Below are 17,536 nucleotides of genomic sequence, written 5' to 3'. Positions count from 1 at the left end.
GGGCGGGCGGAGCTGCCCCCGCGCCGCCTCGCCGTCACGGGGAGGGAAGTGCCGGCGTCGCGGCGAGGCCCGAGCGGAGCCAGCGGGAGGCGTCAGCGCGCTGCGGCCGCCGCTCCTCGCAGCGAGGGAGCTGAGCGGCCCCGCTGTGCGCCACGGCCCCATCGCGCCCGCACCGCACGGCAGGACTGCGGCTCGAGTTATTGCTCTGAGAGCGACAAACGACCTCGGCTCCTCCGCGGGCAGCGGGGCGGGGAAAGGCGGGCGAGACCCTTCCAAGGAGCTGTGTGGTGCCTGGGTTCTGTCACCTGCAGGCCAACAGCCGCTTCTTGGACCTTGGGCGCAGAAACAAAACGACCTCTCATCTTGGACATCAGTAGCTCATCTGTTTATTACTGTTCAGTCCCAACACGAGTAGGAAAGGCCAGGAATAAAACCTTTATTATTTCCCCCACACAGTCACAGAAGCAGTATTTTCAATGTCTGGCAAGATGTATTGTTTCTTTTACCTCAACGCCTCTGTTAACAGCAATGAGTCTTATGCCCATGTCTTAAGTCACCTCCCACATAATTGCATGACATAAGTTTAAAAAAACAGGGCCTAGCCCTTCCATTCTGGGCAGCAGCAGAGAGAATTTTTTTTACTCTCCAGGGCTACAGGGTAAAGTCAGAGGGGTGATTATTTCCTCCTAGAAATTCGGCAAGGATAGAAAAGGGGGCACAGAGGTCCCCTTCGCTTTCGCCATTATTAACAGGGCTACCAGAACGCCCCCGTCCGTTCTGCACGGGCGCCCAGTGCAAATGGAGGCGCTCAGCGGCGCCGGGGGCGGGGCCTGCCCGTCCCACCGCAGCGTCGCCGCGGGGGGGGACGCGAGCCCGGCTCTGGGGGCGTCAAGGTGGCCCGCCCTCTTCCCATGACGTCACCGGCCCAGCCCGCCCCCGCGCGCGCGGGCGTTGGTACCGTCCTCGGTGCCGTAGCCCCGCCTCTCGCCCCCTCGGCCGCGGTGGTAGCGGCGGCTCCGGCGGCATCCGGCTGCGCCCGCTCGCGCACTTGGTACGGCCCGGAGCGCCGGGCAGCAGCGCAGCCGCCGGCGCAGCCCGCGCCCCCTCCCCGTGCCGGCCCGTGCTAGCGGCCGCGCTCGCCGCCCGTCCCCAGCGCCGCCGCTCAGAGCTCGCTGCCGCCTCCGCGGGCGCCGCGTCTCGCCCTGCCGTGGTGCATGAGTGATCCGTACCCCTGCGCCCGCCATGTCCACCCCGGCCCGTAGGCGCCTCATGCGGGACTTCAAGAGGTACCGAGGCGGCCGGCGGCGGGAGGGGAGCGCGGCGGGGAAGAGCTCGGCTACGCCGGCGGAGGAGGGGGGCCAGCACAACATGGCGGCGGGGCAGGGCGCGCTCCGCTGATTGCGTAGTGCCGGGCCACGCCGCTCGACAGCGGGTTACGCCGTTTGCGCAGCGGCGCGCAGCTCCCTGCGCGGGCTGCGCCCAGTGCGCAGGGCCCGGGGGGACGGAGCGCGGCGGCGGGCAGGGCGGCTGAGGCTCCGTGTGCCCCGCAGGCTGCAGGAGGACCCGCCGGCCGGCGTGAGCGGCGCCCCCTCCGAGAACAACATCATGGTGTGGAACGCCGTCATCTTCGGGTGAGCGGGGCCGGGGGCGGCGCGGCTGCGCGGGCCGGGCTGAGGCGCCGCGGGTAACACTCTGCTCTGCTTCTTCCCCCTTGCAGGCCCGAGGGGACCCCCTTCGAGGACGGTAAGTGCGGCCGGGGCGCCCTGCCCTGCTCGGCTGGGTCCTGCCGGGTGGCAACAGGTTGGGCCTGGGCAGAGGGGGCAGCGCAGGGGCCCCCTGTGACACACTGTTCTGCCCCTTGGACAGCGTGGGGCAGGTGCAGAGGGCTGCCCTGATCTACAAGAACATGTAAATTAACTCACAGACCTGAATTTAGGTAAATGCCTGAATTAGCCTGCAGAAGGTTGCTCATAACCGACATCAGTCTCCCCTCGGTCAGAGCCGATGCCCTGCTCTAAGGATATCTGAGCATTTCTGTTGAGTTTGGGCTGTGTTTTCAGAGAGGCGTAGTTGGAGCACTGTCAAAAAGCTGCTATGGATCTGATATCATTAGGAGTGATTTATCTTGAGTGGTGTCTTATTGATGCTGAAAATCCTTTACAAGTAAGTCCCAGTGTGGGGCAGGTAACAGAAGGAAATGGGCTTGGGTTTTTGAGGAAGTCCGGAACAAAATTTATTTTCTTGCCATCTTCCTCACTCTCCTACAGTGAGTATCATTCAGGGTTACCACTGTGCACTGCTTGTTTCTGTCTGACTTGATCTCTTTTATAATGCAACTGATGCTCTATGAATGTTTCAGCAACTTTTGTGAAAACAAAACAAAAACAAACCAAAAAACCCCAACTTGTTAGATATAAAGTACCATCTAACTAAAATCAATGTGTGTATATGGGAAAGGATAAATGTTTTGTTTTTTTTTTTTAAATACATAATACAGACTTTCAGTGCAGAGCTGTAATTAATCCTAGATCTTCATGACTCATGATAAAAGCATAGGAAAAAATCTTTAACTCTTAGGTTGTTCTTGGCTGACTCTCTTATCTCTGGTCTTTATACTTATAGGTAACACCTGTAAACAGACTTGTAAATTCCAAATCTTTTCTGTGACGATTTTGCATACTTGGTTGTTTCTGTGTTCAGGTATTTCTAGTTAAGGATGAGAAACGTGAATGTTATAAGGCTTTTTCCATATATATATCCACTTACTTGCTGAAGACTGAAGACTGGAGACTGCTTCTGGGGCCCTGACATATTGATTATGTCTGTGGCTTTCCATTATGGTAGTATAGTACCTTAATCTCAGATACTTAGGGCCTCTTGCACTCACAGCAGTTGGAAGTTTAAACTAATGCTTGTGTTGGCTACAGCTATGCCACTGCTTTGGTTGCTCTAATAACATAAGCTTGATGTCTGATGGATTGCTTTTTTCATAGTGTGGTGTATGTGTTTTCGCAGTGCATGCTCAGGAAAAAAAGATACGTCCTGTGCTGCAGGATATACTTATCTCCTTTTCCCTGGCACATATCTTACCTTGTGCTAGATAACAAAATACTAAGTGGTGCATGCAGATATGGATGGAGTGCAGTCTATGTGCTTTTTCCTCTTAACTGAGAGGACTAATGGTAGTGTATTTCAGATGCAGTTCTAGCTTAGTGTGAATAAAATGAAAGAACTTTTTATTTAATAGTATTGAGATGCTGTTTTGTGCTTGTTTGGAATAGTTCAGCCCCTTGTGAATCAGAGGTGCAGTAGAGTTCTGTAGTCCTTTCCATAACGCCTTTGCAGGGCTTATTTTTTAAAGGGTTTCTTGCTCTGGTGAGGCCATTCTTACATCTCAAGTTTTTAAATTTCTTAGGTTTGTCTGAACTGAAAGCCCGAAGTTAAAATGCCTTTTTCTGTGCTTGCAGTGCTTGCATACTTGTTTAACGCTGCTAACAAGCTCTCTTCCCTCCACCCCCAAATTTTGGAGGGTGTTTTCACAACTTGGTATGCAGGCTGGCTCTGCCTAGGAGCAAGTACTGATTTAGATCTGGAGCATGTAACTTCCATTTTCTACCTTGAGAGGATTCCACTGTAGGTATCTGCAATAGCATCCTGTGGATATTTGTGCACCCTTTACTCCATTTCTAAGAATCTATATTGTGTGGTGTTGAAGGTGATGGTGCTCCTGCTGTGATGGAAATCCAGGCTCACACTTGCTTCTCTGAAGCTGGGTTGTGCTTAATGTAGGGTTCCTGGTTTAGAGAGAGTTGGGAAATGTAGTTGTCAGAATTGTCGCATGCAGGAGGCTTGGATGGAGAAAGCAGTGTGTTTGCCTGCTGTAGGGCTTCTTCCTTGCTTAAGGGGATGTGGGTTCTGTATCCTTATGCTGGAGAGGAAGGAATTGGCCCTGCTTTGTGACACTGGATGTGAGGGGGCCAGCCTTGCTCCATGCAGGGTGAGGCTGGGGTGCTCGGCCAGCTCCTGGCAGGGGCCGCACAGGCCAGCCCAGCGTCATGGGATCCCTACTAAAATCTTAAAACCTAACATAGAAGAAGCAGAGCTGCAAAATAAGTGCAAGATGGGAAAGAGAATGCTTTCCTAATAACAAATGTTGATTATCATGTAATAACGATGGTGAATGCTATGCTTTTCCTTTTAAAACTGGCTGACTTGGGTGAGTTGAAAGACTTGCCAATTAAAAGCTGTGAAACTAATGACAGGAGAGCTGTGGACACTAAAGGCTCATCCTCAGTGTTGTGTGTTATGACACCCTTTTTCCTCGTGCAGGCTTTAGATGCGAGTGACCCTGAAGTTTGGATCAGTGAATCTCTGGAATTGTCCTTCAGTAGTGCCAGATAACAAGGTGTTGGGTGCTGGGAGCTCTTGAAAAGAACTACCACTACTCTGGGTCTTGTCCTGGGAATCTGAGAACCTAGATATTCCAGCTAGGAACTGTCTAGCTACTCACTGAGGTTGTTGTTGAATGTAATGCACTGTCTCTGGTGGAGCAGATGGCTTCTCTGTTCTGAGTAACTCTAAATGAATTTGAAGACTAGGCTGCCCTCGATCCTGCTTTTTGGCTGTCGATCTGCCCTCCTCTGCTCTTGCTTCAGTCAGTGCTCTGGAACAACTTCCATTTTCTCAAGTGCGCTTGTGGACTCCACTTGATGGTTGGTACCCAGTTCTCAGCGTGCTGCTTGCCTGGTCACTCTTCACAGACGAAAGTACCTGCTTTAGTGCTTCATGAACAGGAGGATCCTGCGGGGAGGGTTAGGGCAGGGAGAGGAGTTAGCAAGTTCTCTCCATCTGATTCTAGACTGCTGATACTGCTTGTACTTGTAACCATGTATGGAAGGAAGGATGGTCTTAAGCTGACTGCCTGCAGCTGGCAGATGTTGTTACTAAACTTTCCAGTCTTGGCTTTCAAGCTGATCTAAAAGGACCAAGTCTCAGATCTACGTTAGTCAGAGTAAGATTCAGGATCAGCGCTGCAGACTAGCCTTGATTTGAGTGATTGTAGGGCACAGATATTGCTCGATCATTAAGTGAGGCTGTTCTCGGTCCCTTTGCTTTACAGTAAGATGCTGTACCGCTGCTGCGTGTTGTTAAGGTAGTAACTGTGCTCTGTCTTCTTACATGGACATCTAAGCAATGACCTTTATTTCTTACAACTCAACTTGCAGCTTACCTGCTTATAAAAGAAAGCATGCCTGAAGATACTGTTGACCCTTACTGATAGAAAGGGGTTGAATATCTGTTTTCTGACCACCAATCTGTTCTCTGGCATGTTTGTCAGCCAAATGATGGGATACCTTGAATTAGACAAGAGCTGGGAAACTTTGTGACAGTACTAGGCAAGGAGGAGCTTTATATTAGAACTCCTGACCACTAAGACCTTAAAAGTATTGTTACATTTGCTATGGCAGAGTCTTACAGCTCTTATGATAAGGTACTTTATAGAGAGATTTTTTTTTTTTTTTTTTGTAGGAAGGTGCTTCAAATCTTCCTCATTTGGCACATCCAGCACCTTCATACAGTTTCCTGGATGGGTGACCCCAAGATGACAGTGTAGAGAAGAGAGCTTGTTTTGAGGAGGAGTATGTATAATTCTTTAGGTACTGACTTGAATGGTTAGCAGTGCTTGAACCCATATTTATACAGCTTGTTTGACAGACTCTTTATTCTCATTTGGATTGGAACTTAACTGTACAGTCTTCTGACTCCTCTAAAACCATCCTTTCTCTGAGGGAAAACTAGTTAGCAAATGCGGAAGCAAATGTTTTGCCTCCCTCCTCCCTTTTTTTTTTTTTTTTTTGGTCTACTTTGGGTGTTGCTGCTTTGCTACAATACTGTCTGATTGCCTCAGATGATGAAACTTAAGCAGAAAAGTAAATAATAAAAATAGCATATTCCAATCTATAGGATTTGCTAAACAAACATCCTTGTGTTTGTTCTACAAGGCACTGCAGTTAAGCTTTCCAGAGGAAAACATAAAGGGTCGATTTATTTCCTAACATACATCTTTTGAGCAGGGCAGTAGTTGCATCAATAAAAGAAGTCCCAGGAGAAGCTCCTCTAGCAGAGCTCTCTAGAGCACAAGTTGATCACTGTGGGCTCAAGCAGAGTTCTGTAGGCAGCACACATGTATGGCCATGACTGCACCAGTCTGCACTTAGAGTGACACTACTTGTTCATCCATTGTGTACATTTATTCTGAATAAAATGTTACTTATTTCTCTTTCATCTCCAGGAACTTTCAAACTTACCATAGAATTCACAGAAGAATATCCAAATAAGCCACCTACTGTTAGATTTGTCTCTAAAATGTTTCATCCAAATGGTAAGTACTTGCATAATGACTGTTTTTTAAACTAAAGCTTTCAGTAGCTTTGTAGAAAAAAAAGTTATTTTAAAAGCCTTCACTGTCTAATAAGGTACTAAAATTCCAGTGTGGTTCCGTGTACTTTCTGTGAGGATGGATGTGTGAGCAGTGTTTAGACTTTAAAGGAAAGGGCATAAAAGGAGCCTGTTGGCTTACAGGTGTTACAGCTGAGTACTGATCCTATTCCTTCCCCTCCCACCTGACAGTTAAACCTGACAGACACATACTTTGTACTTGCTTAAGTAACAGATGCCTCTCGTTTTAATGTGTACATGCATATATTTGTGTATATTCATATAACATAGCACTTTCCCATGTAGTCATCACTTAAAGACAAGTGAAGGTGACTGCCCGTGAGAACTTTCGCCTGTCATGCTTTGAAATGCAGTACTGTCTTTTAACTACAAGTGGTGATAATAAGATAAATTCATTGATCACCTGCCTTGTTAATTCAAGATCAGCAGATCTTGAAAACAGATAGCAGCTTTATGAAGAAATTCCTGAAACTGAGATGTAGCAAATGAGTACTTTTGGGTTAAGCTGAGTAGGGGGAGGAAAAGGCAGGTTCTTCTAGACCTGTCATAAGAAAGTTGAATGGACATGAATTGTTAGAGACACTTTATGGGGTAGCCTTATATGTAAACAAATTTTTACTAGTTCTCTGTTAGTTTTCTTGTAGGTACTTTTTTTTTTTTTTTCCCCTCCTTATGTCTGTTTCTGCTGGTTTCACCCTCCCCCCAGCAGTAGTTATAATGTCGGAGAACCTGATTGAAGAACAGGCAAGGACTGAATTTAAGCGTAGCTCAGGCTGCTCCAGTGACAGGCCTCACTTGTCCCTGCAGTCAGTGTTGGCTTCCAGTCTGACACTGACTCCTTCTAGTTTTTGTCAGAAAATAGGTTTTCAGGAGCAGGTAATACTAGGAAACACTTGTAGTTCTGCAACTGCTGTTTTAAGCCATTCTTCTTGAACCTTTTCTAGTCTATGCAGATGGTAGTATATGTCTGGATATTCTTCAGAATCGTTGGAGTCCTACTTATGATGTCTCCTCCATCTTAACATCCATACAGGTAAAGAGATAACTCTGCATGAAAAGGCAGAATTAGATTAGGATGTTTTGACAAACAGCACTCAAAAATGATGTTTTTCTCCTGATAACAAAGATCAAAGTGTAGTTGCCGTGCTGGCAGCGGTATGGATACTTGCAGCTGCAAACTGACTGGACTTACAGTAGGTGGTCACTGAGGGTTCACATCTAATGATCCAGGCACTGCTTGGCTCTTGCTCTTGGCTGTCAGTTAAAACATGTTGCCAAGCCTTCTAAGAGCAAGACAAATAGAAAAAGTTTCCTCCAATAATTTTCAGCCATTAGTTAAAACACTGTTAGTCTTAAAGGCTTACCATATATTTTAAGATGAACTGGCATACTCTTATTAGTATGGATGCCGTAAAGAATGTTTTTTATACATGCTGCAAATGGTCTACATGCCTAAGAATCTCTTCTCTCTCTGCACAGTCTCTATTGGATGAGCCAAACCCTAACAGCCCAGCGAACAGCCAGGCAGCTCAACTATACCAAGAGAATAAGCGGGAATATGAAAAACGGGTTTCTGCAATAGTAGAACAGAGTTGGCGTGACTGTTGACCCAGGATGATGCAAATGAACACTCTGGTGATGAGGAAAATCATATACGAAGTGTCTGAGTCATCTTCTTCCTCCTAGCATCATTGCATTTACTTTGAAAGCAGAATAGCTGTTGTGCTGTTGCCACCCTCCCTTGCTGAAGCTTCTTTTCCTTGGACATCAGAAAGCACCCACTTTGAAGTCAAATGTACTGTACTTGGGTTACTTGCAAAAGAATTACTGATGCTGAATTCATTTCTGTGGTCCCTCTCCAGTCTTAGGGCAGTATTGTGCATTTCCGTAGTGTACACTAAGCTTTTAAGTGTAATTGTGTTATACACAGTGATGCTTATGTGTAGCTTGACAAAAGGGATGTTTATACACATACACTTTTAAACTGATATTACTAAAGTGCTGATCTGTCCAGGCTGGTCACTTACCTCTACTATTGGTTTAGACCCCATTGCATTTGTAAGTAGTGAGTAAAGAAACAACCTCTTGTTTCCCATTTGTACTGGTTTATCAATTCCTCACCTGTGAAAAATCTGTAAACTCCAAAACTGATTCCCGTTCAACTGAGTAGTAAGACCGGTGAGGCTAGTCACTTAATATGCAGGATTTATGTATAGGTATACATAAATCATTACAGTTGTGGTACTTTGATTTTTTGCTTAAGGTGAGAAATAACCCCCCTTTTTATTTTATTTTAACTAGTGTGTTGAAGCACATGCCTCTAGAGACTGCTTCAGTCAACTGCTCTAGTCCTGTCACTGAGGCACTACGGGACAAAACCAGGTAGAGCTGTGGTACTCTGAATAAAAGACCTTCCATATTAAGGAAGAAATAGAACCCAAAGTGGTGCCAAGGGGGAATAACTCTTCCTTCAGTGTCTTTCTCCCTTGCTACCCTTACCTTTATCTGCAAAAGATGAATTTGTTGGGATCCAACTTTGCTTCTTGGAAAGTTTGAAGGATGGGCTAGGCACCTGAGTGTCTGCAGTTCCTGCTCTTTGTAGATTACTCTGTGGGTTGTGAGCTACTGCTGCATGCTTCAGTTAGTTTTCCTTCAATTTTATGAAAGTATTTTTTCAACCCTAAAAAAAAAATTTGTAAGTCCAGACTCACTTTTTTTTGTAAGGCTAAGTTTGTACATTTGGATACAGTACCTTGAGCAGCAGCGTGGGATGAAACCTACAATTGTGTTGTCCACTGTTCCAGTGTCTTGTGTGCACATTGGTCTGTTAGTTGAGAAGTATAACTTTGCACAAGTAACCCATGTAAGAAACTGTACATTTTTCAAAACTTGTAAATAAAGTGTAACCTTAAATGCTTATTGTATAAATAGGCAAGAGCTGTATAACTGTGGTTATTTTAAGCTGGGGGGAGATGGTTTAAATGTATTTTAGCAGCAAGTGGGCTTTGAACTATTTCATTCCAGGATGGGATGGACAGGGTTGGGGCAACCTCTAATGCTGGGTTTATAGAATGAAACTATCTCAAAATCTGAAGGTGGCTGAGGGAGAGGAAGGAGGGAAAGGCCAGGACCAACTACCACTAGGGAAATAGGAAAAACAATCCTGGCATGAGCAAGGAAAGCACTTGCAGGAAGGTCGAGGCAGAAAGGCTCCCCTAGGAGAGAGCTGTTCCAGCAGGAGGGTGGTGATGCTGCTCAGATGCTGCACCAAGGTCAGGAGTCACTTTCTATTTCACTCCTGTCCTATGATGGGGAGAGGAGGATTTAAAATGACACCTAACAGCAGCTGATATTGCCACCTCACTACCTACCACAAGGGCAGAAGCTACCACAGCCATTAAGGTGAGATGGAGGTGAGATTTATTCCCTCCCGTTGGTGACAGGCTGTGGGGCTCAAGGGCCTCCTGCAGAGTGTGGTGGACTTACAGTCAGTGCAGATTTTTACCATTACAGTCTTGCCTAAGTTATACTGCTAACTCTCCTGAAGGCCAAATCATTTAATGGGGTGGATCAAACAGCTGCTTCTGTCACCCACAAAGCCAAGGCCTGCACTGCCAGCCTGACATGTGCCTGGGCAAGGCAGGCGAGAGCAACTCCTGCTCGAGCAGACAGGGATTTGGTTTGTTGGAAGGCCCTGGGCAAGGGTTCCCTAGCGCTCCTTCCAGCCTCACACCTCTCCTGAGCACAGTCCAGCGCTAGGAGGTTCCTTCAGCAACTTCCATCCCAAGGATCTGCACTGACTGAGACAACTAAAGGCAAGAAAACGCAACACTAAGGAGCCTTCCCATTTCCAATGTACCATCTGCTACTTATTTCTGCAAGCTATTATGCCAAACAGGAGAAGAAGAGCCCTTCTGACTGGTAACGTGATTCTAGCGTCATAGAAAAGACTTAGCATTACTCTCTCTAAAAGAAGAAGGAAAAAAATAATCAAATAGCCAACCAAACAAAAACACAGGAGCAGGCCCAGAACAAGAGCAGCATCAAGATGTAAAAATCTTGCTTTTTGTCCTCATCTGCTGCATTAATTTCTTTCAGGCCACACAGCGCAGGTACCTCTGGGTTTACACAGACCCGCAGGTGCCCCAGACGATGCCCATTCCTCCAGCTCTGGCAGCTCCCACCCACGGACACGAGGCCCCTGCAGACTAAAGGCCCACGAGTGGTGAAGATCTACGGCTACTCACCACGACTGGTCCCCAGGACGGGAAACGGGCCCCAGCCCCCGTCACTGCAGCCAACCACCCACCTCCACGGAGGAATCGTTGCATTTTCCCAGACCCATGCAGGGGACCGGGGCAGTTTTCAGTCCTATTGCACCTGCAGAGGACTGCAACACTGCAGTGCTGCTCCTGCCTGTCCTGGCAGCACCAGGTTCTGAACAGCTCCCCAGTATCCAGCAGTTAGGGAGGGGGAGCTGCACACTTCTGCCTGCAGGAATAGCTGCCGAGATCTAAAAGCACCAGGCTTCTTGCACTCCTACAGTGCCATCTGCTACAGCTCAGTCACTGAGAGCAGAATTCAGAAGCTGAGAGAGAGAGACAAAAGTGCACAGATATAAAGAAAAATACCTCCAGAATCACAGCCAGATTATTTCTCTCCAGAGACAGTACCAGCATGAAGGTGTTTGAGAGGATCAAGCCAGCAGCAGCTGCACTGAGGGCCTCTAGCTAGCACAGGAGCAGCTGCTCCTTCCTGAGCATGTTTCTTACCTGCAACTGTCACTCCTCCAGTGCAGCCTCTCCCTTTGCACACTGGCGGGATGAAAACGCCTGCGGCTGCACAACACCAGGGTTGTCTGCTTCGTAGGCAAGGGGCATCACCCTCTCTTCAAAGCAAAGATTATTATTAAAAAAAAAAAAAAAAAAAGGCAGTACAGGAGATGGAAACAAGAGAACAAAACAACAGCTGGGATACACACCAAGGGAACACAGAAACAGGAACACTTGATCCAGCTTGCCATAACCAGCTGGCTTTGTGCTACAGAACCATTAGCAGGCCCTATCAGTGACAGAAACTCCCTAACGCCAAGTTTTCCACCTGGCTCCTACCAGGCTGACTCCTGCCCCAGCAGTTTGGGAGCAGGAAGCGGCTTTCCTGCAAGGCTGGGAATGGCAGCAGGGATTCGGCTTCCGCCTCCCGGGACCAGAGGACGGGTCTGGAGCCCGGGCAGCACCAGGCCTGCAGAGGGGCCGCGCACGCTGCAGGAAAGCAGGGCAGTTGCTGTGCACCTCCCTCGGCATCCACAAACATAGGCACATAAATGGAGCAGCGGAATAATTAGGCACAGATTGGATTTTCCCCAGGATTAAAGAGCCTATATATTGAAAGTTTAAAAATAAAAAAAAAAGTTATATAACAGTCCCCACAGCCTACACCAGCATCCTTGATGTGTGGGTTCTGCCTTTACCTTTTTTTCTTTTTTTTTTTTTTTTTTCTTTTTTTCATATTTCACACATCACCACAGTATTTGCACATGTCAAGCAGTGCTTCAAGGTAAAGAGCCACCGGAATTACCTAAGTTCAATACACTGATGATTAAGGTGCATTCAGTGATTCTCAGTAGGGGAGATTTAAGGTAGACATCTATGGCTCAAAAAAAAAAAAAAAAAAAAACTCTACTGTTAAATTGGTAAAGGACAGCTCTCTACATACAAACACAGCAGAGACAAGAGCTTGCTACATATTTCTCAAGAGTAAATATAGTTTCACAAATTTGTACAAAATGTGACAAATCCTTTTTTTTTTTTTTCCAGAAATAAAACTGTATTTTTATTGTCATGAATACCCACTTTACATACAGATTTATTCCTCCACAATGCATTTCCTTTTCTTTTTTTTTTTCTTTTTTTTTTTTTAAAAAAAGGCTTTTTTTTTTTTCCTTTCTCCGTCAAAAAGGGTATAATTTTAAATGCTGTCAAATGCTTTCAGGTTGGACATGTGTTTTTGCTATTACAAAACTATTAAAATGTGAAGGTACAAGTAATATCAAAGACACATACAGTAACAGCACTATTGTTTTTTGGGTTGCGCTACTATACTTGAACAGAACTTTGTCGGTTCTAATTGTCTAGTAATATTTTAGAAATTGCATGAGCAAAGTAAAACATCTTTATGTTAATATATCCCACAACAATAAAATGCAGCATCTCCTTCTTTAATTAGGGATTGAGGCAGTTCAGTCTCACCACACTTTCACCTGCAGAACTGGACACCGTAACCTCAATTTGCTTGTGGCATAATCAGCTCATAATGTCCAACCTGGCCTTCTTGCTTCAGCTGGTCTAACAGATCTTCCTTGCGCCGCTTCCTGCTCACCACCAAGTATCTACCGTGGCCCTGCCCATGAGATTTACTTTTAAGACCATATTTCTGGGCAATCTGATGTATCTGCTTCCGCTCATCATTGGTAAGGTCTGTAGAGAAAGTCAAGTCAATGTGACTTTCTGAGCGTGCATAGTTTCGAATGATCTGCTCAATATCTCTTTTAGCAATTTTGTTCACCCTTTCTACATCAAGCCCAAGTCCTTCCCTTTTAAACTGCTCCTTCACTGAAATAGGCTCTCTTATTCCTTCGCCATCTTTCCCTAAGCCACCACCTGTCCAGCCCATTTTTCTTAAAATTTGATTCCCAATGTTGTCTTCTTTGATTTTCTGTTTGAAAGCCTCTTCTGCTGACCGACCCCGAATCTCATTTCTGGAGATGACATCTTCGATGGTGCCTTTCTTCAGGTTATTAACAACAGTTGGCTGAGTCTTTTTGAGGATTTTCACAGCTTCCTCTGCTGCCTCATGCTTGACGGATTTCTTCACTCCAACTGCTTCCGCGATGAACTCGTTTTCAAGCAGCACCTTGCACTTCCACCGCATGCCGGTCATCCTCTCGAAGACGTATTCCACCGTCATCTTGTTGAACTGCGCCGTGTCATTCAGTGTGCACACAGGATTACTGGAGTTCTCGTAAACCACAAGGTCCTTCAGGTCCTTCTTCCTTCCAGAGCCTCGTGACGAGCAACCCACTTTCTGAACCTGGGTCACCTTGATGGCTGTCAGGTTCGACTGTGTCTTCTGCAGGATCTTCAGTGCCTCGTCAGCTGCCGCGTGCTTGCTGGTCTTCTTGGTGCCAAAGCCCTCTGCTAAGCAGTGGTCCTGCAGATACACTCGGCAGCGCCACAGGCGGTTGGGCATTAAGTCATACTTATATTCAACAGACATTTTGTTATACGAGGCAGAATTGTTAAGTATCCCTATTGCGTCGCTAGCATTCTCTGTGAGGACAAAACTAGTCCAGTGTTTGCTGGTATTAGAGGAAGTTTTCACAGTTTCAGCACCAGCCTGTGCTGGGACACAGTCCCTGTTGGCAGCTACAAACTCATCGTGGAGTTTGAGGGCAGGAGGAAAGTCTGGGCGACTCACGCCTGCCTCACACACCACCAGGTCTTCGTGATAGGTGTGTTTGAACTTGCGCTGGATAACTCTGACTTCCACGGATTTCTGGAGCAGCCTGACTGCCAGCTCCGCAGCGCGATCCCTGGACCCGTTCTTGCTGCCAGCGTACCCAGTGGCCAGGTAGACATTCTGGCATCGCACTTCACACGCAAAGCCATCTGTTAAGAGCTTCTTACTCTTGGGGATGTCAGCAGGGGCTATTTCTTTGAGAGGAGCATAAATATATTCAGGATTTGTCTTGCATGCCTGAATTGAACGTGTCAACAAATACGTATAGTTAATTTTATCAGTCCCAGTGTTTGCATCGGGGTTAGCAAGATTTTTCCAGACAGCTGCTGAGAGTTTTTCAATGAAAGTCTGCTTCAGCACTATAGCCGACGGGGGGAAAGTCTCTGATGAAGACTGGACAGTCGGAGGGGAAACGGAAACCTGTACTGTGCCACGGGGGGTAGCGTCCACACTGTTCACAGCCTTGTTGGTTATTGCTACCTGGCTCGCAAAGCCCAGCCCAGCGGAGCTGGAGAGCTGGGGATCCACCTCCTGGGCGCGCTCAAAAGGGGAGCTAGTGCAGTTTTCAGCTGGGTGTGCTATGCTGTTCGTGGGTGCCTCCTGGTTCACCTCCTGCGCTTGGTTATCATTGGAATCTTCTTTTTTGGCATCCTTCTCGGCGCTGGTTACAAAGTGTATGGGCTCGAAGCGTGGTCGTACCCGGAACCTGGGGACCATTTTTTTGGGAGGCTCGGGAATCTCTTCTGGCTCTGGACCTGTGGATGGAAGAAAATTGCAATATTACCAACACACACTGTGGTAGTGAGATAATGCTTTCAAAAGGATGTCTGGGAGGAGCCCGCAGTCTTTAAACACCAAGTTCCACTTTTTAACCACAAAATCAAAGATTTGCCATTGATCAGATACAGCATTCATGCCTGTAAAAGTCACTACAGAGATATGTCTAACTACACAAACTGCCACGCAAAATATCTCCCCGTAATTAGTGGTAAGGATTATGGAGAGAGAGCTGGCTTTCCAGGACTCCTCCTTGAACACGGCCAAGGCTTTAGCTCCCACATGGCAAAGCACGACATGCATGGGATTTCCTCTGGGAGCAAAAGGTCACTCTTGGGATGAGCTGCCTAATCCAACACCAAAACGTGCAACTATCATATAGGTCAGGCACCTCCACCTGTCTAGACATCATCCTTAGCACAGTCACCACAAACTGCTTCACTGCAAATTAAAAAAAAAAAAAAGCATTTCAAGTACAGCATAAACAGGCACTGATATTGAAATCAGGTGACAGTGCTCTTGCACATGGGTTACACTCTTTGGTCATCACAGAGTTGATGAATTATGGCAAAGTTTACATTTCCTCTTCAGTTTTGCTATTTTCATGATCACCCCGCAGCAGCACCTAAAAGTTCTCCCCAGCAGAACAGCCCTTGGTGCTTAGTGTAGCCCTGTTCAGTGACAGGGATCTAGTTCCCAAATGGTCTCATTAGGGAAAACAACAGCATGGAAGTTTCTATTAAACAGGAGAATTTCTTAAGCGAAAAAAAAACAAACCCTGCATGAAAAAGGTGCACCTCCCAGCACAGCAGAGGAGGGAAAAGAGCTGCAGTCTCAGAGCCAATGTGCTCGTTTCTCCTCAGTCTGTTGGGCAGCAGCTGCTCAGAGAAGGCCTGTGGCCCCCGGCACGCAGAGCACACGCCAAGGAGCACCCGGGAAAGGTGCCTCCCTGCACACAGCCAGATTTACTCACTGTCAGGCGGAGAGAGGTGTCTCTTTAGTTTCCTGGCAGGGACCAGCTCGTACGTCCGCGTCTCCCCGATGTCGATGCCTTCGGCCATCTCGAGGACCTTCTCCATGACCTGCGGGTTGTACCTGCATTGTGGTCGAGGACTGGTAGTTAGAGCAGGCCCCGCGAGCAAACCCTTCTGGCACCCACTCCCAAACCCAACATCTCATGCACAGTCTTGTTCCCAGCAGGGAGCTCCACAGATTTGCCTGCAAGTGGATGGCTCAGCCTACTGTGTTAGCAGCCAGAACCCAACAGCTTTAAACCCTGGAGTAACAAAAGAAATGAGGTGACTGCAATTAGTTCTGTGCGAGCCTCGCACCCTGCTGCAGCAACGCCTGTAGCTGTATATAAGCAGGACATGTGTCCAGCCCCAGTTCTTATATCCCCAACCATTTAAGTTTTCCACTGCTCCTGGAATCTTGTAGATCTTTTCAACCCATTTGCAAGGCCAAGCTTGAATGGGGGAGGAAAAAGGAGCCTTCTGAAAGCTCCAGGGGTGGAGACTGTACATGGAGGCGGAAGGAGCTTTCCTTAAGTGTCCCACGTGTGATTTATGCTTGTTACCTCTTGCGACCTCCTCTTAGCAGCTGGGGAAAACAGGCATTTTACTTTGTTTTGCAGCTATCTGTAACGTGTCTGAGAACACACGCATCCTCTCGCAGCCACCTCTCGACTAAATAAATCCCACTACTAAACTCCTTCCTCCAGGCCATATCTGCTGTCCCTCTGGCCTCTCTCCAGAGAATCCCCAACCCAGTGATAAGTGTTAAAAATCCGGACTTAAGACGAACTAAAGGGCCATAACGATTATGCCTTAAAATGACACGCTCTGTTTTAACAGACTACCCATTCTATGGCATTCAAAACTCTGTTGATGCTTGGTGAGAACAGCATAAAATTCAGTACAAATGATGCAAAATATTCCCCAGCAAGGCTGCAGGACAGCAGCACTAACACAAAATTAAACAGTGTGTCCTTCCGTGTTTACAAGTTCCTTCGGATGGAGGAGCCCATCATGACGTGGTTCAGTTTTGAAGTTCCTTCAAACCCCGAGTTTTAAAGGGCTGCAAACGGCAGTTTGCACGGAGCAGGCGCCACGGAGACGCTCGGGAACACGGGGATCGGCGACCGGCTCCATGGCAGAGCGGGCGGCTCCGTGCGGCCCTGCTCCTCTCCGTGACTTCGGCTGGGCCCACGCTGTCCCCACGCGGGACGGGGCACGGAGCACCGCGACGCCCAGCGAGGCCCTGGCGACGGCGCCGCCGCCGGAGGGTGCCCAAGAGCCACCCCGGGACCCCCAGAGCCACCCCCGCTTCCGTGGCGACCTCAGGCGCCCCGACCACCCCCTCCCCGCCAAAGCTCCCCGCAGGGCCCCGAGGAGCCCCCCGCGCGCTCGGGGACCCGCAGCCCCGCGCTCACCTGCAGCCCATGAAGACGTGGTTGCTCCAGAGCACCGAGAGCGAGAGCAGCCGGTCCACGGCGGCGCCGGGGTAGCCGGGCAGGTGGCGCAGGATGAAGCGGCGCCGCAGCGCCCAGTGCCGCTCGCTCTCGTGGTGCAGCCGCCACTGCTCCAGCTCCGGCTCCGCCATCGCCTCCACGGGCGGCGGCGGCGGCTCCCGCGGGTCCCCGCACCCCTCCGCCGCGCGGGAGGCGCCGCCGCCGGCCATGGGCGCGACGCGAGGCCCCACGTGCGGCCCAGGCCGCAGCGCAGCGGGGCCGCCGCGCGCGCCCCCGCCGCTCCCGCCGCCGCGCGCGCCCCCGCCGCGCGCG

General features: G+C 48.4%; 2 protein-coding genes across 2 annotated transcripts; one reads left to right on the top strand and one right to left on the bottom strand.

The window, feature by feature from the left end:
- The first annotated feature begins 1,132 nt into the window (after positions 1–1,132).
- UBE2A (ubiquitin conjugating enzyme E2 A) lies at positions 1,133–9,394 on the top strand. Its single transcript, XM_088524931.1, has 6 exons — positions 1,133–1,286; positions 1,551–1,631; positions 1,718–1,743; positions 6,293–6,382; positions 7,404–7,492; positions 7,939–9,394. Exons 1-6 carry the CDS (start codon positions 1,243–1,245, stop codon positions 8,065–8,067), a joined length of 459 nt encoding a protein of 152 aa, XP_088381057.1. The 5' UTR covers positions 1,133–1,242; the 3' UTR covers positions 8,068–9,394.
- A 3,140-nt stretch (positions 9,395–12,534) lies between these two features.
- On the bottom strand, positions 12,535–17,454 carry NKRF (NFKB repressing factor). Its single transcript, XM_088524924.1, has 3 exons — positions 17,186–17,454; positions 15,728–15,849; positions 12,535–14,732 (listed from the first exon to the last, which is right to left on the bottom strand). Exons 1-3 carry the CDS (start codon positions 17,431–17,433, stop codon positions 12,742–12,744), a joined length of 2,361 nt encoding a protein of 786 aa, XP_088381050.1. The 5' UTR covers positions 17,434–17,454; the 3' UTR covers positions 12,535–12,741.
- Positions 17,455–17,536: the final 82 nt, after the last annotated feature.

The sequence above is a fragment of the Tinamus guttatus genome, unplaced genomic scaffold (assembly GCF_059628265.1).
Source record: "Tinamus guttatus ecotype Peru unplaced genomic scaffold, ASM5962826v1 Tinamus_guttatus_pri_ptg000217l, whole genome shotgun sequence".
Lineage (NCBI taxonomy): Eukaryota > Metazoa > Chordata > Aves > Tinamiformes > Tinamidae > Tinamus > Tinamus guttatus.
The sequence above is the reverse complement of the archived record's forward strand: the minus strand, read 5'-3'. Positions and strand labels throughout refer to the sequence as shown.

Excerpts from the sequence above, each read along its gene's own strand:
- NKRF (XM_088524924.1), bottom strand. The coding sequence starts at position 17,433 with ATGGCCGGCGGCGGCGCCTCCCGCGCGGCGGAGGGGTGCGGGGACCCG. Across the intron at positions 15,850-17,185 it reads CACGTCTTCATGGGCTGCAG|GTACAACCCGCAGGTCATGG; the intron begins GTGAGCGCGGGG and ends ACCACAATGCAG. Across the intron at positions 14,733-15,727 it reads ACACCTCTCTCCGCCTGACA|GTCCAGAGCCAGAAGAGATT; the intron begins GTGAGTAAATCT and ends TTCCATCCACAG.
- UBE2A (XM_088524931.1), top strand. The coding sequence starts at position 1,243 with ATGTCCACCCCGGCCCGTAGGCGCCTCATGCGGGACTTCAAGAG. Across the intron at positions 1,287-1,550 it reads CTCATGCGGGACTTCAAGAG|GCTGCAGGAGGACCCGCCGG; the intron begins GTACCGAGGCGG and ends TGTGCCCCGCAG. Across the intron at positions 1,744-6,292 it reads GGGGACCCCCTTCGAGGACG|GAACTTTCAAACTTACCATA; the intron begins GTAAGTGCGGCC and ends TTTCATCTCCAG.